This window comes from Salmo salar, chromosome 09 (genome assembly GCF_965601325.2).
Source record: "Salmo salar chromosome 09, fSalSal1, whole genome shotgun sequence".
In the NCBI taxonomy this organism is placed as follows: domain Eukaryota; kingdom Metazoa; phylum Chordata; class Actinopteri; order Salmoniformes; family Salmonidae; genus Salmo; species Salmo salar.
Genome location: NC_138299.1, coordinates 49,300,485 through 49,324,723, shown reverse-complemented (window position 1 = coordinate 49,324,723; position 24,239 = coordinate 49,300,485). Strand labels below are relative to the sequence as shown.

Genomic DNA, 24,239 nt, shown 5'->3' with positions numbered 1-24,239 from the left:
CTCTGCCTGCCTGCCTGCCTGCGTCTCTCTCTCGCTCGCTCTCTGCCTGCCTGCCTGCGTCTCTCGCTCGCTCTCTGCCTGCCTGCCTGCGTCTCTCTCTCGCTCGCTCTCTGCCTGCCTGCCTGCCTGCCTGCCTGCCTGCCTGCCTGCGTCGCTCGCTCGCTCTCTGACTGCCTGCGGCTCTCTCTCGCTCGCTCGCTCTCTGCGTCTCTCTCTCGCTCGCTCTCTGCCTGCCTGCGTCTCTCTCTCGCTCGCTCTCTGCCTGCCTGCGTCTCTCTCGCTCTCTGCCTGCCTGCGTCTCTCTCTCGCTCGCTCTCTGCCTGCCTGCGTCTCTCTCTCGCTCGCTCTCTGCCTGCCTGCCTGCGTCTCTCTCTCTCGCTCTCTGCCTGCCTGCCTGCCTGCGTCTCTCTCTCTCGCTCTCTGCCTGCGTCTCTCTCTCTCGCTCTCTGCCTGCGTCTCTCGCTCGCTCGCTCTCTGCCTGCCTGCGTCTCTCGCTCGCTCGCTCTCTGCCTGCCTGCGTCTCTCGCTCGCTCGCTCTCTGCCTGCCTGCCTGCGTGCGTCTCTCGCTCGCTCGCTCTCTGCCTGCCTGCCTTCGTCTCTCGCTCGCTCTCTGCCTGCCTGCCTGCGTCTCTCGCTCGCTCGCTCTCTGCCTGCCTGCCTGCGTCTCTCTCTCGCTCGCTCTCTGCCTGCCTGCGTCTCTCTCTCGCTCGCTCTCTGCCTGCCTGCGTCTCTCTCTCGCTCTCTGCCTGCCTGCCTGCGTCTCTCTCTCGCTCGCTCTCTGCCTGCCTGCCTGCGTCTCTCTCTCGCTCGCTCTCTGCCTGCCTGCCTGCGTCTCTCTCTCGCTCGCTCTCTGCCTGCCTGCCTGCCTGCGTCGCTCGCTCTCTGCCTGCCTGCGTCTCTCTCTCGCTCGCTCGCTCTCTGCCTGCCTGCGTCTCTCTCTCGCTCGCTGCGTCTCTCTCTCGCTCGCTCTCTGCCTGCCTGCGTCTCTCTCTCGCTCTCTGCCTGCCTGCGTCTCTCTCTCGCTCGCTCTCTGCCTGCCTGCCTGCCTGCCTCTCTCTCGCTCGCTCTCTGCCTGCCTGCCTGCGTCTCTCTCTCGCTCGCTCTCTGCCTGCCTGCCTGCGTCTCTCGCTCTCTGCCTGCCTGCGTCTCTCGCTCGCTCGCTCTCTTCCTGCCTGCCTGCCTGCGTCTCTCTCTCGCTCGCTCTCTGCCTGCCTACCTGCCTGCGTCTCTCTCTCGCTCGCTCTCTGCCTGCCTGCCTGCCTGCGTCGCTCGCTCTCTGACTGCCTGCGTCTTTCTCTCGCTCGCTCGCTCTCTGCGTCTCTCTCTCGCTCGCTCTCTGCCTGCCTGCGTCTCTCTCTCGCTCGCTCTCTGCCTGCCTGCCTGCCTGCGTCTCTCTCTCGCTCGCTCTCTGCCTGCCTGCCTGCGTCTCTCGCTCGCTCGCTCTCTGCCTGCCTGCGTCTCTCTCTCGCTCGCTCGCTCTCTGCCTGCCTGCCTGCGTCTCGCTCTCGCTCGCTCGCTCTCTGCCTGCCTGCCTGCGTCTCTCGCTCGCTCGCTCTCTGCCTGCCTGCCTTCGTCTCTCGCTCGCTCTCTGCCTGCCTGCCTGCGTCTCTCGCTCGCTCTCTTCTCTGCCTGCCTGCCTGCGTCTCTCGCTCGCTCGCTCTCTTCTCTGCCTGCCTGCCTGCGTCTCTCGCTCGCTCGCTCGCTGCGTCTCTCTCTCGCTCGCTCGCTGCGTCTCTCGCTCGCTCGCTCTCTGCCTGCCTGCCTGCGTCTCTCGCTCGCTCTCTGCCTGCCTGCGTCTCTCGCTCGCTCGCTCTCTGCCTGCCTGCGTCTCTCGCTCGCTCGCTCTCTGCCTGCCTGCGTCTCTCGCTCGCTCGTTCTCTGCCTGCCTGCCTGCGTCTCTCTCTCGCTCGCTCGCTCTCTGCCTGCCTGCCTGCGTCTCTCTCTCGCTCGCTCTCTGCCTGCCTGCCTGCGTCTCTCGCTCGCTCGCTCTCTTCTCTGCCTGCCTGCGTCTCTCGCTCGCTCTCTTCTCTGCCTGCCTGCCTGCGTCTCTCGCTCGCTCTCTTCTCTGCCTGCCTGCCTGCGTCTCTCGCTCGCTCGCTCTCTTCTCTGCCTGCCTGCCTGCGTCTCTCGCTCGCTCGCTCTCTTCTCTGCCTGCCTGCCTGCGTCTCTCGCTCGCTCACTCTCTGCCTGCCTGCCTGCGTCGCTCGCTCGAACTATCTCCATGCCTGCGTCTCTCGCTCACTCGCTCGCTCTCTGCCTGCCTGCCTGCGTCTCTCGCTCGCTCGCTCCTCTCTGCCTGCCTGCCTGCGTCTCTCGCTCGCTCGCTCTCTGCCTGCCTGCATGCGTCTCTCGCTCGCTCGCTCTCTGCCTGCCTGCGTGTCTCGCTCGCTCGCTCTCTGCCTGCCTGCCTGCGTCTCTCGCTCGCTCGCTCTCTGCCTGCCTGCCTGCGTCTCTCGCTCTCTGCCTGCCTGCCTGCGTCTCTCGCTCTCTGCCTGCCTGCCTGCCTGCGTCGCTCGCTCTCTGCCTGCCTGCCTCCCTCGCTCTCTGCCTGCGTCTCTCGCTCTCTGCCTGCCTGCCTGCATCTCTCGCTCGCTCTCTGCCTGCCTGCCTGCGTCTCTCGCTCTCTGACTGCCTGCCTGCCTGCTCGCTCGCACTCTGCCTGCCTGCCTGCCTGCGTCTCTCGCTCGCACTCTGCCTGCCTGCGTCTCTCGCTCGCTGGCTCGCACTCTGCATGCCTGCCTGCCTGCGTCTCTCTCTCGCTCGCACTCTGCCTGCCTGCCTGCATCTCTCGCTCGCACTCTGCCTGCCTGCCTGCGTCTCTCGCTCGCTCGCACTCTGCCTGCCTACCTGCCTGCGTCTCTCGCTCGCTCGCTCGCACTCTGCCTGCCTGCCTGCGTCTGCTCGCTCGCTCGCTCGCACTCTGCCTGCCTGCCTGCCTGCGTCTCTCGCTCGCTCGCACTCTGCCTGCCTGCCTGCCTGCCTGCGTCTCTCGCTCGCTCGCACTCTGCCTGCCTGCCTGCCTGCCTGCGTGCGTCTCTCGCTCGCTCGCACTCTGCCTGCCTGCCTGCCTGCCTGCGTGCGTCTCTCGCTCGCTCGCACTCTGCCTGCCTGCCTGCCTGCGTCTCTCGCTCGCTCGCACTCTGCCTGCCTGCCTGCCTGCCTGCGTCTCTCGCTCGCTCGCACTCTGCCTGCCTGCGTCTCTCGCTCGCACTCTGCCTGCCTGCCTGCGTCTCTCGCTCACTCGCACTCTGCCTGCCTGCCTGCCTGCGTCTCTCGCTCGCACTCTGCCTGCCTGCCTGCCTGCGTCTCTCGCTCGCACTCTGCCTGCCTGCCTGCCTGTGTCTCTCGCTCGCTCGCTCTCTGCCTGCCTGCCTGCCTGCCTGCCTGCGTCTCTTGCTCGCTCGCTCTCTGCCTGCCTGCCTGCGTGCGTCTCGCTCGCTCTCTGCCTGCCTGCCTGCCTGCCTGCGCCGCTCGCTCTCTGCCTGCGTCTCTCGCTCGCACTCTGCCTGCCTGCCTGCGTCTCTCGCTCGCTCGCACTCTGCCTGCCTGCCTGCGTCTCTCGCTCGCTCGCTCGCACTCTGCCTGCATGCCTGCCTGCGTCTCTCGCTCTAAGCCTGCTCTCTGCCTGCCTGCCTGCCTGCGTCTCTCGCTCGCTCGCACTCTGCCTGCCTGCCTGCGTCTCTCGCTCGCTCGCTCGCCTCTGCACTCTGCCTGCCTGCCTGCCTGCCTGCGTCTCTCGCTCGCTCGCACTCTGCCTGCCTGCCTGCCTGCGTCTCTCGCACTCTGCCTGCCTGCCTGCGTCGCTCGCTCGCTCGCACTCTGCCTGCCTGCCTGCGCGTCTCTCGCTCGCTCGCTCTCTGCCTGCCTGCCTGCCTACCTGCGTCGCTCGCTCTCTGCCTGCCTGCCTGCGTCTCTCGCTCGCACTCTGCCTGCCTGCCTGCCTGCCTCTCGCTCGCTCGCTCTCTGCCTGCCTGCCTGCGTCGCTCGCTCGCTCTCTGCCTGCCTGCCTGCCTGCCTGCGTCGCTCGCTCTCTGCCTGCCTGCCTGAGTCGCTCGCTCTCTGCCTGCCTGCCTGCGTCTCTCGCTCGCTCGCTCTCTCCGCCTGCCTGCGTCTCTCGCTCGCTCGCTCTCTGCCTGCCTGCGTCTCTCGCTCGCTCGCTCTCTGCCTGCGTCGCTCGCTCGCTCTCTGCCTGCGTCGCTCGCTCGCTCGCTCGCTCTCTGCCTGCCTGCGTCTTTCGCTCGCTCGCTGCCTGCCTGCGTCTTTCGCTCGCTCGCTGCCTGCCTGCGTCTTTCGCTCGCTCGCTGCCTGCCTGCGTCTTTCGCTCGCTCGCTGCCTGCCTGCGTCTCTCGCTCGCTCGCCTGCCTGCGTCGCTCGCTCGCCTGCCTGCGTCGCTCGCTCGCTGCCTGCGTCTCTCGCTCGCTGCCTGCGTCTCTCGCTCGCTGCCTGCGTCTCTCGCTCGCTGCCTGCGTCTCTCGCTCGCTGCCTGCGTCTCTCGCTCGCTGCCTGCGTCTCTCGCTCGCTGCCTGCGTCTCTCGCTCGCTGCCTGCGTCTCTCGCTCGCTCGCTCTCTGCCTGCGTCGCTCGCTCTCTGCCTGCCTGCGTCTCTCGCTCGCTCTCTGCCTGCCTGCCTGCCTGCGTCTCTCGCTCGCTCGCTCTCTGCCTGCCTGCCTGCCTGCGTCTCTCGCTCGCTCGCTCTCTGCCTGCCTGCCTGCGTCTCTCGCTCTCTGCCTGCCTGCCTGCCTGCGTCTCTCGCTCGCTCGCTCTTTGCCTGCCTGCCTGCCTGCGTCTCTCGCTCGCTCTCTGCCTGCCTGCCTGCCGCGTCTCTCGCTCGCTCGCTCTCTGCCTGCCTGCCTGCCTGCGTCTCTCGCTCGCTCGCTCTCTGCCTGCGTCTCTCTGCCTGCCTGTCTCTGTCCCTCTCGCTCTCTGCCTGCGTCTCTCTGCCTGCCTGTCTCTGTCCCTCTCGCTCTCTGTCCCTCTCGCTCTCTGTCCCTGCCTCGCTCTCTGTCCCTCTCTCTCGCTGTCCGCGTCCCTCGCTCTCTCTCCCTCTCTCTCGCTGTCCGCGTCCCTCCCTCTCTCCCTCTCGCTGTCCGCGTCCCTCCCTCTCTCCCTCTCGCTGTCCGCGTCCCTCCCTCTCTCCCTCTCGCTGTCCGCGTCCCTCCCTCTCTCCCTCTCGCTGTCCGCGTCCCTCCCTCTCTCCCTCTCGCTGTCCGCGTCCCTCCCTCTCTCCCTCTCGCTGTCCGCGTCCCTCCCTCTCTCCCTCTCGCTGTCCGCGTCCCTCCCTCTCTCCCTCTCGCTGTCCGCGTCCCTCCCTCTCTCCCTCTCGCTGTCCGCGTCCCTCCCTCCCTCTCGCTGTCCGCGTCCCTCCCTCCCTCTCGCTGTCCGCGTCCCTCCCGTCCGCGTCCCTCCCGTCCGCGTCCCTCCCTCTCGCTGTCTCTGTCCCTCTCGCTGTCTCTGTCCCTCTCGCTGTCTCTGTCCCTCTCGCTGTCTCTGTCCCTCTCGCTGTCTCTGTCCCTCTCGCTGTCTCTGTCCCTCTCGCTGTCTCTGTCCCTCTCGCTGTCTCTGTCCCTCTCGCTGTCTCTGTCCCTCTCGCTGTCTCTGTCCCTCTCGCTGTCTCTGTCTGCGTCCCTCTCGCTGTCTCTGTCTGCGTCCCTCTCGCTGTCTCTGTCTGCGTCCCTCTCGCTGTCTCTGTCTGCGTCCCTCTCGCTGTCTCTGTCTGCGTCCCTCTCGCTGTCTCTGTCTGCGTCCCTCTCGCTGTCTCTGTCTGCGTCCCTCTCGCTGTCTCTGTCTGCGTCCCTCTCGCTGTCTCTGTCGCTCTTCCCCACACTTGTTTGTCTCGACCTCTGAATGCTCGGGCTATGAAAAGCCAACTGACATTTACTCCTGAGGTGCTGACCTGTTACACCCTCTATAACCACTGATTATTCCACTGATTATTATTTGCTGTGATCATAAATTTGACCCTGCTGGTCATCTTTGAACATCTTGAAGAACAATCTAGCCTTAATGGCCATGTACTCTTATAATCTCCACCTGGCACAGCCAGAAGAGGACTGGCCAACCCCTCAGAGCCTGCTACCTCTCTAAGTTTCTTCCTAGGTTCCTGCCTTTCTAGGGAGTTTTTCCTAGCCACCGTGCTTCTACATCGGCATTGCTTGCTGTTTGGGATTTTAGTCTGGGTTTCTGTATAAGCATTTTGTGACATCTGCGGGTTTTAAAAAGGGCTTTATAAATACATTTTATTTGAGCTGACGGATTTTGGGCACTGGTCAGTTAGGCTAGTAGACTGGAATTACTACTAGCCCGGGTGACATTCTCTATATCCAAGGGTAAAAAATCTGTGCTGTTGAGCTAGTCTAGCTAATGTCCTACTAGGCTGGTCTCAAAAGTGCTAGCCTCTGGCTAACGTTCTGCTAGCCCCTGGCTAACGTTCTGCTAGCCCCTGGCTAACGTTCTGCTAGCCCCTGGCTAACGTTCTGCTAGCCCCTGGCTAACGTTCTGCTAGCCCCTGCCCTGGCTAACGTTCTGCTAGCCCCTGGCTAACGTTCTGCTAGCCTCTCTAGCCTCTGGCTAACGTTGGCTAACGTTCTGCTAGCCTGATCTGTGATGTGATTTTTATTTTTACAGATCTCTATATGCTTTTTGTTTTGATACATTGTCTGTAGTTAAGTTTTATGATCAAGGCACATTTCTGTGAAAAACAGCAAATAAAATGCTAACCCATCTTCATTTCATATGGGTCTAGAAATGTGTTATTATTTCAATAATTTTGAACTGCAGAAAAAATATATAAATAACATTTGATTAAATTGCTTTATTGAAGCTTTATTTAACCTTTATTTAACTAGACAAGTCAGTTAAGAACAGATTCTTATTTACAATGACGGCCTACCGGGGAACAGTGGGTTAAACTGCCTTGTTCAGGGGCAGAACGACAGGTTACCACCTTGTCATCTTGAGGATTCGATCTAGCAATCCTTTTCAGTTACTGGCCCAACGCTCTAATCACTAGGCAACCATTTAAGGTTGAACTGACTGTATTTCAGCAACATTAAATCTTATATAAATCTGGTCATAATATACACTGCTCAAAAAAATAAAGGGATCACTTAAACAACACAATGTAACTCTAAGTCAATCACACTTCTGTGAAATCAAACTGTCCACTTAGGAAGCAACACTGACTACATTTCACATGCTGTTGTGCAAATGGAATAGACAACAGGTGGAAATTATAGGCAGTTAGCAAGACACCCCCAATAAAGGAGTGGTTCTGCAGGTGGGGACCACAGACCACTTCTCAGTTCCTATGCTTCCTGGCTGATGTTTTGGTCACTTTTGAATGCTGGCGGTGCTTTCACTCTAGTGGTAGCATGAGACGGAGTCTACAGCCCACACAAGTGGCTCAGGTAGTGCAGCTCATCCAGGATGGCACATCAATGCGAGCTGTGGCAAGAAGGTTTGCTGTGTCTGTCGGCGTAGTGTCCAGAGCATGGAGGCGCTACCAGGACAGTACATCAGGAGACGTGGAGGAGGCCGTAGGAGGGCAACAACCCAGCAGCAGGACCGCTACCTCCGCCTTTGTACAAGGAGGAGCAGGAGAAGCACTGCCAGAGCCCTGCAAAATGACCTCCAGCAGGCCACAAATGTGCATGTTTCTGCTCAAACGGTCAGAAACAGACTCCATGAGGGTGGTATGAGGGCCCGACGTCCACAGGTGGGGGTTGTGCTTACAGCCCAACACCGTGCAGGACATTTGGCATTTGCCAGAGAACACCAAGATTGGCAAATTCGCCACTGGCGCCCTGTGCTCTTCACAGATGAAAGCAGGTTCACACTGAGCACATGTGACAGACGTGACAGAGTCTGGAGACGCCGTGGAGAGCGTTCTGCTGCCTGCACCATCCTCCAGCATGACCGGTTTGGCGGTGGGTCAGTCATGGTGTGGGGTGGCATTTCTTTGGGGGGCCGCACAGCCTTCATGTGCTCGCCAGAGGTAGCCTGACTGCCATTAGGTATCGAGATGAGATCCTCAGACCCCTTGTGAGACCATATGCTGGTGCGGTTGGCCCTGGGTTCCTCCTAATGCAAGACAATGCTAGACCTCATGTGGCTGGAGTGTGTCAGCAGTTCCTGCAAGAGGAAGGCATTGATGCTATTGACTGGCCCGCCCATTCCCCAGACCTGAATCCAATTGAGCACATCTGGGACATCATGTCTCGCTCCATCCACCAACGCCACGTTGCACCACAGACTGTCCAGGAGTTGGCGGATGCTTTAGTCCAGGTCTGGGAGGAGATCCCTCAGGAGACCATCCGCCACCTCATCAGGAGCATGCCCAGGCGTTGTAGGGAGGTCATACAGGCACGTGGAGGCCACACACACTACTGAGCCTCATTTTGACTTGTTTTAAGGACATTACATCAAAGTTGGATCAGCCTGTAGTGTGGTTTTCCACTTTAATTTTGAGTGTGACTCCAAATCCTGACCTCCATGGGTTGATAAATTGGATTTCCAGTGATTAGTTTTGTGTGATTTTGTTGTCAGCACATTCAACTATGTAAAGAAAAAAGTATTTAATAAGATTATTTCTTTCATTCAGATCTAGGATATGTTGTTTAAGTGTTCCCTTTATTTTTATGAGCAGTATACATTCCCCGGAAGAATATGACAATATGACACAATCATAATCTGACAAACGAGCACTTAGATATGGTCATTTGAATGTTTTCATAAATTCTTAGAATTGTGTATATTTATACTTCTATAGCAATATAGAGTTGGAAAGTGGCTGTGCGTTAGGACAATTAATAGACACACTGCAGTAAATAAAACCGAACAAAAACATAAGTCTCATCCAGGACCAGAGTCTATGCAGACCGGTGCACTATAGCCAATCAGAGCGACAGTAGGCCTTAATGGAAATAAGCCATTTGCCACACAGGGGCCTGTCATCATTCACTTTGAACTGGACTGTGTGTTTACAGGCAGTAGGACCTGCCATCATTCACTATGAACTGGACTGTGTGTTTACAGGCAGTAGGGCCTGTCACCATTCACTATGAACTGGACTGTGTGTTTACAGGCAGTAGGGCCTGTCACCATTCACTATGAACTGGACTGTGTGTTTACAGGCGACTTTAGATCAGTAGAACGCATTAGCTAAAAAAAAAAAGCAAAAAAAAACCTGAATGGATTTCTGTAAAAACACCACACAAGTCCTCTTACATTTGGGAACCTTACAGTCCTATTGATTGAACAACCATGAAAAGGTAGTCTCTCTCTCTCCCTCAGTGATGCACATCAACAACAACAAGATCAACAACTAATGCTAGCCAGAGCAAGATGTACGAAAATCTAACGAAGGAACATTAGATAAACCCTTTCAAAACTTTTTCCAGATAGTTTGGCCGTCAAAATTGCACTAATAAACGACGGGGAATTGTAGCCTACCGGTCCTTCTGCAGTTTGCCTGCCAATGCATGCTTGTCCCAACCAAGCACCCAAGCTAACTGGCTAAAGTTGGCTAGCTAGCTACTTCCAGACACAAATGAGAGAACACCTGACTCTGACCATTTTACTCACCCTAGCAGAGCTGGTTAGGCTGTTTACATGTTAACTATTAACTTTTTTTTGCCAACGTTTACCGACACCGGACGGATTTCAACGGGTGTTGATCGTTCATAAATTCATCAGTTATTCTGCGCTCTGGTACACTCCAATCAGAGCGCTCTGAAATTGGAGTAGATAGATAGCCAGAGTGAATTTGCGAACGCAAGAGATATATGTTAGCTAAATGGATAACAGTCGTTTAAGTTCTTGCTAGTTAACCTAATGACAACTGCATCTCTAGCGGTGTACAGCCACCAAAAAAAAAACGATATGAGGGGAAAAAGCTCCTGCAATGACATGACATCCTTCTAGCAGCTAGCTAGCTATCTATCTATCTATCTGCTAGATAAATACACATAGATACACTATCCTATCAGCCACGTTATGACTGACTTGTGATCATTTCCTTAGCTATGATTGTATTGACATTCCCAGCCGTAGTTATAGTCGTCTGGTTTTGTTTTTGTCCAAAATATTGAGTCATTGAAACTGAAACAGTGCATCCAGAATGGAGGCAGCAAACAATGTACCAGGCCAGCCATGATTTACAACCTGATAGCAGTATGTTTTGTACTACCAACAGTAAATAATGTACCAGGCCAGCCGTGATTTACAACCTGATAGCAGTATGTTTTGTACTACCAACAGTAAACAATGTACCAGGACCGCTGTGATTTACAACCTGATAGCAGTATGTTTTGTACTACCAACAGTAAACAATGTACCAGGACCGCCGTGATTTACAACCTGATAGCAGTATGTTTTGTACTACCAACAGGAAACAATGTACCAGGACCGCCGTGATTTACAACCTGATAGCAGTATGTTTTGTACTACCAACAGTAAACAATGTACCAGACCAGCTGTGATTTACAACCTGATAGCAGTATGTTTTGGACTACCAACAGTAAACAATGTACCAGACCAGCTGTGATTTACAACCTGATAGCAGTATGTTTTGGACTGACCAGGACGGGAGTAGAGAGGCAAGTGTACCAGACCAGCTGTGATTTACAACCTGATAGCAGTATGTTTTGGACTACCAACAGAAACAATGTACCAGACCAGCTGTGATTTACAACCTGATAGCAGTATGTTTTGTACTACCAACAGGAAACAATGTACCAGACCAGCTGTGATTTACAACCTGATAGCAATATGTTTTGGACTACCAAGAAAATGTATTGGTGATACATTTGGAGCGGTTTGGAGCGAGCAGTCGGTTTGGAGCGAGCAGTCGCACCACGCTTCGCTCCACAGGTAATATTCCACTTCGCTACATTACAACGGCTTGATTTGTTTGATCTGAGCAATTCTTCTTAGCTAGCTACATAGCCGTCTTTGTATCAAAGATAATTGTGTAGTTTAGAGTAACTGAGTAATTATCGAGGATAGCTATCTTCGTCCTCCTAACGTAGTCAACACTGCTAGCTGCTAGCTAGCTAGTCTTCACTGTTAGCTAGCCAACTTCTACCGACTAACAGCACCGCAGAAACTATTACATTACAACGCAACGACTTGATTAGTGTGGTGTTAGTGTTAGTTAGCCAGCTACATAGTTGTCTGTGCTGTCTCTGTATCTAAGATAATTGTGTAGCTTGAGTTTGAGTATTATCGAGGTGGGCTAGCCAGCCGCGACGCGGCGCCAGACTTACTCAACACACCTAGTCATCATTAACCCACTGCCAGATAGCCATCCGTTACCGACTAGCAGCGCTGTAGTTACTAACACTTCACAACGGAACGATTTGACTAGTGCAGTGTTACCTAGCGAGCTACCTAGTTGTCTTTGTCATAGCTTGATAATTGTTAATTGATAATTGTTAGCTAGCCAGCCATCGAGGTTAGCTAGCCAGCTATTTCCGTCCCCCGCGACGCCATTTTTCCTAACCTAGCCAACTATTACCGACGAGCAGCATTGTTGAAACTAAATACACTACAAGGAACGTCTTGATTAGTGTTATGTTAGCTAGCTAGCTACAAAGTTGCTTTGTATCATGACAAGGTGTAGTACTGAAACTACCGAGGTTACCTAGCCAGCTACACGTTCAAAGTCAACAACGCAGCCACTGCTAGCTAGCCTACTCCACCAGCCAGCAGTACTGTATCATTTTAGTCAATAACATTTTTGCAACGTAAGCTTAACTTCCTGAACATTCGAGACGTGTAGTCCACTTGTCACTCCAATCTCATTTGCATTAGCGTAGCCTCTTCTGTAGCTTGTCTACTATGTGTCCGCCTATCCCTGTTCTCTCTCCTCTGCACAGGCCATACAAACGCTCCACACCGCGTGGCCGCTGCCGCTCTAACCTGGTGGTCCCAGCGCGCACGACCCACGTGGAGTTCCAGGTCTCCGGCAGCCTCTGGAACTGCCGGTCTGCGGCCAACAAGGCTGAGTTCATCTCAGCCTATGCTACCCTCCAGTCCCTAGACTTCCTGGCGCTGACGGAAACATGGATCACCACAGATAACACTGCTACTCCTACTGCTCTCTCCTCGTCTGACTACGTGTTCTCGCATACCCCTAGAGCATCGAGCCAGCGGGGTGGTGGCACTGGAATCCTCATCTCTCCCAAGTGGACATTCTCTCTTTCTCCCCTGACCCATCTGTCTATCTCCTCATTTGAATTCCATGCTGTCACAGTTACCAGCCCTTTCAAGCTTAACATCCTTATCATTTATCGCCCTCCAGGTTCCCTTGGAGAGTTCATCAATGAGCTTGACGCCTTGATAAGTTCCTTTCCTGAGGATGGCTCACCTCTCACAGTTCTGGGTGACTTTAACCTCCCCACGTCTACCTTCGACTCATTCCTCTCTGCCTCCTTCTTTCCACTCCTCTCCTCTTTCGACCTCACCCTCTCACCTTCCCCCCCTACTCACAAGGCAGGCAATACGCTTGACCTCATCTTTACTAGATGCTGTTCTTCCACTAATCTCATTGCAACTCCCCTCCAAGTCTCCGACCACTACCTTGTATCCTTTTCCCTCTCGCTCTCATCCAACACTTCTCACTCTCCCCCTACTCGGATGGTATTGCGCCGTCCCAACCTTCGCTCTCTCTCTCCCGCTACTCTCTCCTCTTCCATCCTATCATCTCTTCCCTCTGCTCAAACCTTCTCCAACCTATCTCCTGATTCTGCCTCCTCAACCCTCCTCTCCTCCCTCTCTGCATCCTTTGATTTCCTCTGTCCCCTATCCTCCAGGCCGGCTCGGTCCTCCCCTCCTGCTCCGTGGCTCGACGACTCACTGCGAGCTCACAGAACAGGGCTCCGGGCAGCCGAGCGGAAATGGAGGAAAACTCGCCTCCCTGCGGACCTGGCATCCTTTCACTCCCTCCTCTCTACATTTTCCTCTTCTGTCTCTGCTGCTAAAGCCACTTTCTACCACTCTAAACTCCAAGCATCTGCCTCTAACCCTAGGAAGCTCTTTGCTACCTTCTCCTCCCTCCTTAATCCTCCTCCCCCTCCCCCCCCTCCTCCCTCTCTGCGGATGACTTCGTCAACCATTTTGAAAAGAAGGTTGACGACATCCGATCCTCGTTTGCTAAGTCAAACGACACTGCTGGTCCTGCTCACACTGCCCTACCCTGTGCTTTGACCTCTTTCTCCCCTCTCTCTCCAGATGAACTCTCGCGTCTTGTGACGGCCGGCCGCCCAACAACCTGCCCACTTGACCCTATCCCCTCCTCTCTTCTCCAGACCATTTCCGGAGACCTTCTCCCCTACCTCACCTCGCTCATCAACGCATCCTTGACCGCTGGCTACGTCCCTTCCGTCTTCAAGAGAGCGAGAGTTGCACCCCTTCTGAAAAAACCTACACTCGATCCCTCCGATGTCAACAACTACAGGCCAGTATCCCTTCTTTCCTTTCTCTCCAAAACTCTTGAACGCGCCGTGCTTGGCCAGCTCTCTTGCTATCTCTCTCAGAATGACCTTCTTGATCCTAATCAGTCAGGTTTCAAGACTGGGCATTCAACTGAGACTGCTCTTCTCTGTGTCACGGAGGCTCTCCGCACTGCTAAAGCTAACTCTCTCTCCTCTGCTCTCATCCTTCTAGACCTATCTGCTGCCTTTGATACCGTGAACCATCAGATCCTCCTCTCCACCCTCTCCGAGCTGGGCATCTCCGGCACCGCGCACGCTTGGATTGCGTCCTACCTGACAGGTCGCTCCTACCAGGTGGCGTGGCGAGAATCTGTCTCCGCACCACGTGCTCTCACCACTGGTGTCCCCCAGGGCTCTGTTCTTGGCCCACTCCTATTCTCGCTATACACCAAGTCACTTGGCTCTGTCATATCCTCACATGGTCTCTCATATCATTGCTATGCAGACGACACACAATTAATCTTCTCCTTTCCCCCTTCTGACAACCAGGTGGCGAATCGCATCTTTGCATGTCTGGCAGACATATCAGTGTGGATGACGGATCACCACCTCAAGCTGAACCTCGGCAAGACGGAGCTGCTCTTCCTCCCGGGGAAGGACTGCCCGTTCCATGATCTCGCCATCACGGTTGACAACTCCCTTGTGTCCTCCTCCCAGAGTGCTAAGAACCTTGGCGTGACCCTGGACAACACCCTGTCGTTCTCCACCAACATCAAGGCGGTGACCCGATCCTGTAGGTTCATGCTCTACAACATTCGCAGAGTACGACCCTGCCTCACACAGGAAGCGGCGCAGGTCCTAATCCAGGCACTTGTCATCTCCCGTCTGGATTACTGCAACTCGCTGTTGGCTGGGCTCCCTGCCTGTGCCATTAAACCCCTACAACTCATCCAGAACGCCGCAGCCCGTCTGGTGTTCAACCTTCCCAAGTTCTCTCACGTCACCCCGCTCCTCCGCTCTCTCCACTGGCTTCCAGTCGAAGCTCGCATCCGCTACAAGACCATGGTGATTGCCTACGGAGCTGTGAGGGGAACGGCACCTCCGTACCTTCAGGCTCTGATCAGGCCCTACACCCAAACAAGGGCACTCCGTTCATCCACCTCTGGCCTGCTCGCCTCCCTACCTCTGAGGAAGCACAGTTCCCGCTCAGCCCAGTCAAAACTGTTCGCTGCTCTGGCACCCCAATGGTGGAACAAGCTCCCTCACGACGCCAGGACAGCGGAGTCAATCACCACCTTCCGGAGACACCTGAAACCCCACCTCTTTAAGGAATACCTGGGATAGGATAAAGTAATCCTTCTAACCCCCCCCTTAAAAGATTTAGATGCACTATTGTAAAGTGGTTGTTCCACTGGATATTATAAGGTGAATGCACCAATTTGTAAGTCGCTCTGGATAAGAGCGTCTGCTAAATGACTAAAATGTAAAATGTAAATATATTATATTAAAATATATTAAATCATGCATTGAACTGCATCCATCTATTCTGACAACAATGCCTTAGTGTACATCATGGAATGTGGAGTCAAATAGAACCTATTTTTAAAACCTCTTATAAAAGCATAAACTTGGAATTTGATATTTTTTGACTGATATTATGATTGTTTGTTGCATATCCGCAAAGTAGTTAAAACTCTGTCAGTTTCACTTTAAGCAGGGAGTCATGCGGAGAATACGGTCTCTCTCGCGGATGAGCCCTGCATGAAGACATCAATAAACAACAATTACACTGTACATAGCTATATACACATCAAATTACACAATACCATAAAAGCAAACACAAAACACAAAAAAGCAAAACAACACAACTTACCTCCACCACTGGCTCCATCCTCCCCAGGCCCCAGCGAAGCACCGAGGACGGGCTGAACCATGGCCCCCAGGTAGGCCCTCAGGATGGGGAAGTCTCTAAGCAGGTTTTCCCCCTCCCTGGAGATCTGCTCCCCGTCCAGTACACACTCTTTACGCCCGCCGCCCCGGAACACCAGCCAACCGGACGGTTGTACCCGGGCAGCACCTCTCGGACTGGCACTTAGACAGGCAACGGTGGCCAGGAGAGGGGAGCGGGATTTGAGGAAGGACAGAGCTGATGGTGTGAGGAGAAAAGAAGAGGAAGAGGAAGTTGGTCGTGAAGGTGAAAGAGAAGAGGAGGACAAGATGAGGATGGGAGGTGTAGCTGCTCGGAGGTCCTCCAACGAGGGCGAAGTTTCAGATTCAGAGCTGGGGGAATGGGACTGAGGCTCAGTGATGCCCAGCATTGACATGTGTTCCTGGGTCTGTAGTTGTAGCAGGGCTGCCAGACTGGCAGTCCTAAACACCCCTTCCCCTGGTCCGGTCTGTCCTTGCCCCTGGCCAGCCTCTCCCCCAGAACCAGCCTCTCCCCTAGAACCAGCCTCTCCCCCAGAACCAGCCTCTCCCCTAGAACCAGCCTCTCCCCTAGAACCAGCCTCTCCCCTGGGGCTAGCTTCCCACTCTGGTTCGGGGCACCTGTCCCACAAAGGCAGAGCCTCACAGCAGTGCTGCACAATCACCTGCTGGACACTCAGACGCAGACCCTCCTGCTGCAACAGAGACAAAACTCTAGAGAGAGAGAGAGAGAGGGGGGGGGGGGGGGGGGTAACAGGGGGAGGGACAGAATGTTAGTGGAATGACACACACAACATATTAACAGTAGGATGTAGAATGAAATACAGTCATTCATATTAAAACAAGAAACACAAGCTCATAGTGTTGAAATTGTTTGAATTCAATGAATGAAAGAGCACGAAATATACTTGTGATACTGCCTCTAAGCCGGGGTTCCCATGACGAGTAGGGAGGGGGGGTAAATCTACCTGTCAGGAGCCACCTGTCTATCAAACAGCAGGTGAGAGAGCAGCTGAGATGGGGCTTGGAGGAGTACCAGGAGTGGGTTCCCCAACTTCACCTCACTGCTTTGGTCTGAGAAGAGAGACAGAGATTGAACAAACACTGAGAGTACAAAACATTAAGAACACCTGCTCTTTCCATGACATAGACTGACCAGGAGAATCCAGGTGAAATCTATGATCCTTTATTGATGTCACCTGTTAAATCATCCACATCAATCAGTGTAAATGAAAGGGAGGAGACGGGTTAAAGAAGGATTTTTAGGTCTTGAGACAATTGAGACATGGATTGTGTCTGTGTGCCATTCAGACGGTGAATGGGGCAAGACAAAAGATTTGTGACTTTGAATGGGGTGTGGTAGTAGGTGCCAGGCACACCGGTTTGTGACAAGAACTGCAATGCTGCTGGGTTTTTCCACTCTCAACAGTTTCCTGTGTGTATCAAGAATGGTCCACCACCCAAAGGACATCCAGCCAACTTGACACAACTGTGGGAAGCATTGGCATCAACATGGGCCAGCGTCCCTGTGGAACGCTCTCGAAACCATGTACAGTCCAGGCCCCGACGAATTGAGGTTGTTCTGAGAGCAAAACGGTGTGCAACTCAATATTAGGAAGGTGTACATTATTTAGTGTATATTGTATTTATAAAAGGTCACATTCACATTAGGGGAAAAAAACAGCACTGTTCGCCCCAGTGCCTTTGTTGTTGGTTTGTTATTGGTTTGTCGTTGAAACGGAGGAGAAAAGGAGAGTAGAGTAAAATACAATTCTGTTTCTATTCTGCTGTTCTATCGCATGTGCAAAGATGTCAGAGAAAAAAATCTAAAATAAAAGTTACAGGAGCAATTGGAGTTAAGTGCCTTGCTCAAGGGCACATCGGCGGATCTTACACCTAGTCGTCTCGGTGATTCAAACCAACAACCTTTAGGTTACTGGCCCAACGCTCTTAACTGCAAGGCTTCCTGCCGCTGCTGTTTGCTTAGCGAGTACCAGTTCCTCCCAATTCGGGCACATATCTGGCTCCGACCCGGGACCTCTGTTTCACAACCACACGTGATCATCCTCCCTTTAAGAGTCTCTGCCACTCAAAAGCTAACGCTTGAGCATGGACTCCTTTTGCTACACATACATATATACACATTTTCATATGGGTGGCCCCAGCGGGAATCAAACCCATGACGTTACAAGCGCCATGCTCTACCAACCGACCCCACACCAGGTAAATACACTCACCTTCGCATCCCAGGCTGCGTATTAACACCGAAGCTAGTGTATTGACGTAGTCCACGAAGCTCCTCATGTAGTCTGGCCTGCAGGGGGAGCCCTGGGGCTCGAAGGGACACAGCTGGTCCATGGAACGCAGTAACTGCTTCATGGAGGAACGGACCGGGTGGGATTCCAACTCCGACTGTTTCAGACTGGCCTGCTCTACCAGGGCTGTTAGGAGGGCACCAGCAGCAGGACTCTCCACTACAAAGACACAACACATTATACACTAACCCTAGCACCCCTAACCCACTAACCCCCTAACCCACTAGCACCCTAACCCACTAGCACCCTAACCCTTCAGACTGGCCTGCTCTACCAGGGCTGCTAGGAGGGCACCAACACCCTCCACTAACCTCGCCAGGACCTGTGGTGCTAACCTCGCCAGGACCTGTGGTGCTAACCTCGCCAGGGTCTGTAACGGACCTGTGGTGGTAACCTAGCCAGGACCTGTGGTGGTAACCTAGCCAGGACCTGTGGTGGTAACCTAGCCAGGACCTGTGGTGCTAACCTAGCCAGGACCTGTGGTGCTAACCTAGCCAGGACCTGTGGTGCTAACCTAGCCAGGGCCTGTAACGGACCTGTGGTTTCTGTAGCGGTGGACAGGGGTCTGCAGGGTGATATATACCTGTGGTTTCTGTAGCGGTGGACAGGGGTCTGCAGGGTGATATATACCTGTGGTTTCTGTAGCGGTGGACAGGGGTCTGCAGGGTGATATATACCTGTGGTTTCTGTAGCGGTGGACAGGGGTCTACAGGGTGATATATACCTGTGGTTTCTGTAGCGGTGGACAGGGGTCTACAGGGTGATATATACCTGTGGTTTCTGTAGCGGTGGACAGGGGTCTACAGGGTGATATATACCTGCGGTTTCTGTAGCGGTGGACAGGGGTCTACAGGGTGATATATACCTGTGGTTTCTGTAGCGGTGGACAGGGGTCTACAGGGTGATATATACCTGTGGTTTCTGTAGCGGTGGACAGGGGTCTGCAGGGTGATATATACCTGTGGTTTCTGTAGCGGTGGACAGGGGTCTACAGGGTGATATATACCTGTGGTTTCTGTAGCGGTGGACAGGGGTCTGCAGGGTGATATATACCTGTGGTTTCTGTAGCGGTGGACAGGGGTCTGCAGGGTGATATATACCTGTGGTTTCTGTAGCGGTGGACAGGGTCTGCAGGGTGATATATACCTGTGGTTTCTGTAGCGGTGGACAGGGTCTGCAGGGTGATATATACCTGTGGTTTCTGTAGCGGTGGACAGGGGTCTGCAGGGTGATATATACCTGCGGTTTCTGTAGCGGTGGACAGGGGTCTACAGGGTGATATATACCTGTGGTTTCTGTAGCGGTGGACAGGGGTCTACAGGGTGATATATACCTGTGGTTTCTGTAGCGGTGGACAGGGGTCTACAGGGTGATATATACCTGCGGTTTCTGTAGCGGTGGACAGGGGTCTACAGGGTGATATATACCTGCGGTTCCTGTAGCGGTGGACAGGGGTCTACAGGGTGATATATACCTGTGCTTTCTGTAGCGGTGGACAGGGGTCTACAGGGTGATATATACCTGCGGTTTCTGTAGCGGTGGACAGGGTCTGCAGGGTGATATATACCTGTGGATTCTGTAGCGGTGGACAGGGGTCTACAGGGTGATATATACCTGTGGTTTCTGTAGCGGTGGACAGGGGTCTACAGGGTGATATATACCTGTGGTTTCTGTAGCGGTGGACAGGGGTCTACAGGGTGATATATACCTGTGGTTTCTGTAGCGGTGGACAGGGGTCTACAGGGTGATATATACCTGTGGTTTCTGTAGCGGTGGACAGGGGTCTACAGGGTGATATATACCTGTGGTTTCTGTAGCGGTGGACAGGGGTCTACAGGGTGATATATACCTGCGGTTTCTGTAGCGGTGGACAGGGTCTGCAGGGTGATATATACCTGTGGTTTCTGTAGCGGTGGACAGGGGTCTACAGGGTGATATATACCTGTGGTTTCTGTAGCGGTGGACAGGGGTCTACAGGGTGATATATACCTGTGGTTTCTGTAGCGGTGGACAGGGGTCTACAGGGTGATATATACCTGTGGTTTCTGTAGCGGTGGACAGGGGTCTGCAGGGTGATATATACCTGTGGTTTCTGTAGCGGTGGACAGGGGTCTACAGGGTGATATATACCTGCGGTTTCTGTAGCGGTGGACAGGGGTCTGCAGGGTGATATATACCTGCGGTTTCTGTAGCGGTGGACAGGGTCTGCAGGGTGATATATACCTGTGGTTTCTGTAGCGGTGGACAGGGGTCTACAGGGTGATATATACCTGTGGTTTCTGTAGCGGTGGACAGGGGTCTACAGGGTGATATATACCTGTGGTTTCTGTAGCGGTGGACAGGGGTCTACAGGGTGATATATACCTGTGGTTTCTGTAGCGGTGGACAGGGGTCTGCAGGGTGATATATACCTGTGGTTTCTGTAGCGGTGGACAGGGGTCTACAGGGTGATATATACCTGCGGTTTCTGTAGCGGTGGACAGGGGTCTACAGGGTGATATATACCTGTGGTTTCTGTAGCGGTGGACAGGGTCTGCAGGGTGATCGGTGGACAGGGTCTGCAGGGTGATCTCTAGGTGCTGTGCCAGGCTCAGTCGGGTAGCGATGCCCTCCTCACTCAGCACAGGGTGGCAGCACAGCAACACTTCCTGTATGCAGCAGCCTAAAGGACTGGACACAACGTGGTCCTCTACAATGGATTCTAGAATGAACACAGCAGGAAGAGAGAGAGAGAGAAACACTGAACATGAACTCTCAACTCCTCTGTCTGAAAATCCAGACCCGTTTTGTGTTAACCCTTTACACTCTTGGGAATTGGCCTAAATTGGGCTAAACCCTCATGCTGATTGGGCTAAATTGAAACGGCAAAAATTGAAACAGCAACTTCTTTTCTCAACGTCTGTCACTCAAAACCCATACAGAGCTGTGACGTCATGTATGGCCTGTTACTGTACAACCACTACATTCAAATTTAGGCGTTTATCAGTGTCCAAATGTGCCACGTAGAGGGCTAACATTCCACATTTTGTACTCTGTTCCACGTAGAGGGCTAACATTCCACACCTTGTACTCTGTTCCACGTAGAGGGCTAACATTCCCCACCTTGTACTCTGTTCCACGTAGAGGGCTAACATTCCCCACTTTGTACAAAGTTCCACGTAGAGGGCTAACATTCCACACCTTGTACTCTGTTCCACGTAGAGGGCTAACATTCCCCACCTTGTACTCTGTTCCACGTAGAGGGCTAACATTCCACCCCTCGTACTCTGTTCCACGTATAGGGCTAACATTCCACCTCCTGTACTCTGTTCCACGTAGAGGGCTAACATTCCACTCCCCTGTACTCTGTGCCACGTAGAGGGCTAACATTCCACACCTCGTACTCTGTGGAAGAGGGCTAACATTCCACACCTCGTACTCTGTGCCACGTAGAGGGCTAACATTCCACACCTCGTACTCTGTGCCACGTAGAGGGCTAACATTCCACACCTCGTACTCTGTGCCACGTAGAGGGTTAACATTCCACACCTCGTACTCTGTGGAACGTAGAGGGTTAACATTCCACACCTCATACTCTGTGCCACGTAGAGGGCTAACATTCCACACCTCATACTCTGTGCCACGTAGAGGGCTAACATTCCACACCTCGTACTCTGTGCCACGTAGAGGGTTAACATTCCACACCTCATACTCTGTGCCACGTAGAGGGCTAACATTCCACACCTCATACTCTGTGCCACGTAGAGGGTTAACATTCCACACCTCGTACTCTGTGCCACGTAGAGGGTTAACATTCCACACCTCGTACTCTGTGCCACGTAGAGGGCTAACATTCCACACCTCGTACTCTGTGCCACGTAGAGGGCTAACATTCCACACCTCGTACTCTGTGGAACGTAGAGGGCTAACATTCCACACCTCGTACTCTGTGCCACGTAGAGGGCTAACATTCCACACCTCGTACTCTGTGGAACGTAGAGGGCTAACATTCCACACCTCGTACTCTGTGGAACGTAGAGGGCTAACATTCCACACCTCGTACTCTGTGCCACGTAGAGGGCTAACATTCCACACCTCGTACTCTGTGCCACGTAGAGGGCTAACATTCCACACCTCGTACTCTGTGTCATGCCATGTAGTAGTTGACATGGAGAGGAATGACAGCACTATATAAGGCAAATAAACGTATAACTTGTTTAATGCAGTAGCGCTCACCTGTCTTGGCGGGGCCCTTGGTGCCACTGTGACTGGCTGTGTGACTGAGGATCTTGCCCATCTGTTGGAGCACTGCAGGAAACCCTCGGATCCCCTCAGAGTGTTTCACCTTGGGTTCCACCCTCAGTCCTGAGGAACGGTATGGAGAGATAACGAGGTTAGAAAGGGATCCACTATGTCTCTTGAGGAAAGGGGGACGGAAGGGACTAGGGGGATGGAGGGGACTAGGGGGACGGAAGGGACTGGAGGGGACTAGGGAGACGGAGGGGACTAGGGGGATGGAGGGGACTAGGGAGACGGAGGGGACTAGGGGGATGGAGGGGACTAGGGGGACGGAAGGGACTGGAGGGGACTAGGGAGACGGAAGGGACTAGGGGGATGGAGGGGACTAGGGGGACGGAAGGGACTGGAGGGGACTAGGGGGACGGAAGGGACTAGGGGGATGGAGGGGACTAGGGGGACGGAAGGGACTGGAGGGGACTAGGGAGACGGAGGGGACTAGGGGGATGGAGGGACGGAGGGTTAGGGAGATGGACGTTAGAAAAGGGAAGGGACATTATTTATTTGGCCATAGGTCTGTTGACTTTACATATTAAGGAAGATTTAAAAAAAAAAAAAACTATGTCCATTTCAAACTGAAGTCATACAGTAAGTACATACAATTACCCCACCCCACCCCACTCAACCCTACCCCTCCCCACTGTACCCTACCCCTCCCCACTGTACCCTACTGAACCCTACCCCCCCACTGTACCCAACTGTACCCTACCCACCCCTCCCTACTGTACCCAACCCTACCCACTCTACCCTACTGTACCCTACCCCTCCCCACTCTACCCTACTGAACCTTACTTGACCCTACCCACTGTACCCTACTCCTCCCCACTGTACCCTATCCCTCCCTACTGTACCCTACCCACTGTACCCTACTGTACCCCACCCCACCCTACCCCATCCTACCCCACTCCTTCCTACCCCACCCCACGCTACCCCACTCCATGCTACCCCACTCCATGCTACCCCACTCCATGCTACCCCACCCTACCAACCCAACCCCATCGTACCCCACCCCCTCCACCTACCTCTTCCCTCCAGGCTGCTGTGTAGCCGTCTCTCTGCCGTGTCCAGTAGTTGTCTGGAGGTCTTCCACAGCTGGCAGTGACAGCAGGCCAGGTCGAAGGCAGCCATGGCAGGGGGGCTGAGCTCCTCCAGGAGGGTGTGCAGGAGGCCTGTCCCTGGGGGGTCCAGGACACAGCGGCCCAGCCAGTAGCCCTCCTCCAGAGACGGAACGGGGCGACCAGGGGTGGAAAGGAGACGGTCTGCCACGTCAGAGACGGAATAGAATGCCATGCCTAACGAGAGACAGACAGGAAGTCAGCCTCTAACCCCACCTCTACAGACAGACAGACACCCTCTAACCCCACCTCTACAGACAGCCTCTAACCCCACCTCTACAGACACCCTCTAACCCCACCTCTACAGACACCCTCTAACCCCACCTCTACAGACAGCCTCTAACCCCACCTCTACAGACAGCCTCTAACCCCACCTCTACAGACAGCCTCTAACCCCACCTCTACAGACAGCCTCTAACCCCACCTCTACAGACAGCCTCTAACCCCACCTCTACAGACAGCCTCTAACCCCACCTCTACAGACAGCCTCTAACCCCACCTCTACAGACACCCTCTAACCCCACCTCTACAGACACCCTCTAACCCCACCTCTACAGACAGCCTCTAACCCCACCTCTACAGACACCCTCTAACCCCACCTCTACAGACACCCTCTAACCCCACCTCTACAGACACCCTCTAACCCCACCTCTACAGACAGCCTCTAACCCCACCTCTACAGACACCCTCTAACCCCACCTCTACAGACACCCTCTAACCCCACCTCTACAGACAGCCTCTAACCCCACCTCTACAGACACCCTCTAACCCCACCTCTACAGACACCCTCTAACCCCACCTCTACAGACACCCTCTAACCCCACCTCTACAGACACCCTCTAACCCCACCTCTACAGACAGCCTCTAACCCCACCTCTACAGACACCCTCTAACCCCACCTCTACAGACAGCCTCTAACCCCACCTCTACAGACAGATTAACTCTAACTTGTCAGAAACACATCTATATAGAGTAGAAGGACTTTACCTAACAGAGAGAATAAATGAGTTACAGTTATCACACACGATAAAGAGAACATTCACAAAGTAAAGCAACTAAATAGCCGTCCTATCAATGACAACCAAGCAGTCTTGTGTTAAGACAGGTGAGATGTTACGTGGAAGACAGATACACAGGAATGTCTGGTTCTGGGGAACGTTTTTATTGTGATCGTAT

General features: G+C 54.1%; 1 protein-coding gene across 1 annotated transcript in view; it reads right to left on the bottom strand.

Moving 5' to 3' along the window:
* The window catches only part of zfyve26 (zinc finger, FYVE domain containing 26), a 183,896-nt gene that overhangs the window by 134,146 nt on the left and 25,511 nt on the right, over nt 1-24,239 (bottom strand). Inside the window, exons 15-21 of the mRNA XM_082955500.1 lie at nt 22,971-23,240; nt 21,889-22,017; nt 20,179-20,374; nt 18,774-18,874; nt 17,596-17,832; nt 16,327-16,432; nt 15,306-16,072 (exon numbers count right to left, since the gene is read on the bottom strand). Coding sequence (XP_082811626.1) covers nt 15,306-16,072; nt 16,327-16,432; nt 17,596-17,832; nt 18,774-18,874; nt 20,179-20,374; nt 21,889-22,017; nt 22,971-23,240 — 1,806 coding nt within the window. The remainder of the gene's footprint in view (nt 1-15,305; nt 16,073-16,326; nt 16,433-17,595; nt 17,833-18,773; nt 18,875-20,178; nt 20,375-21,888; nt 22,018-22,970; nt 23,241-24,239) is intronic.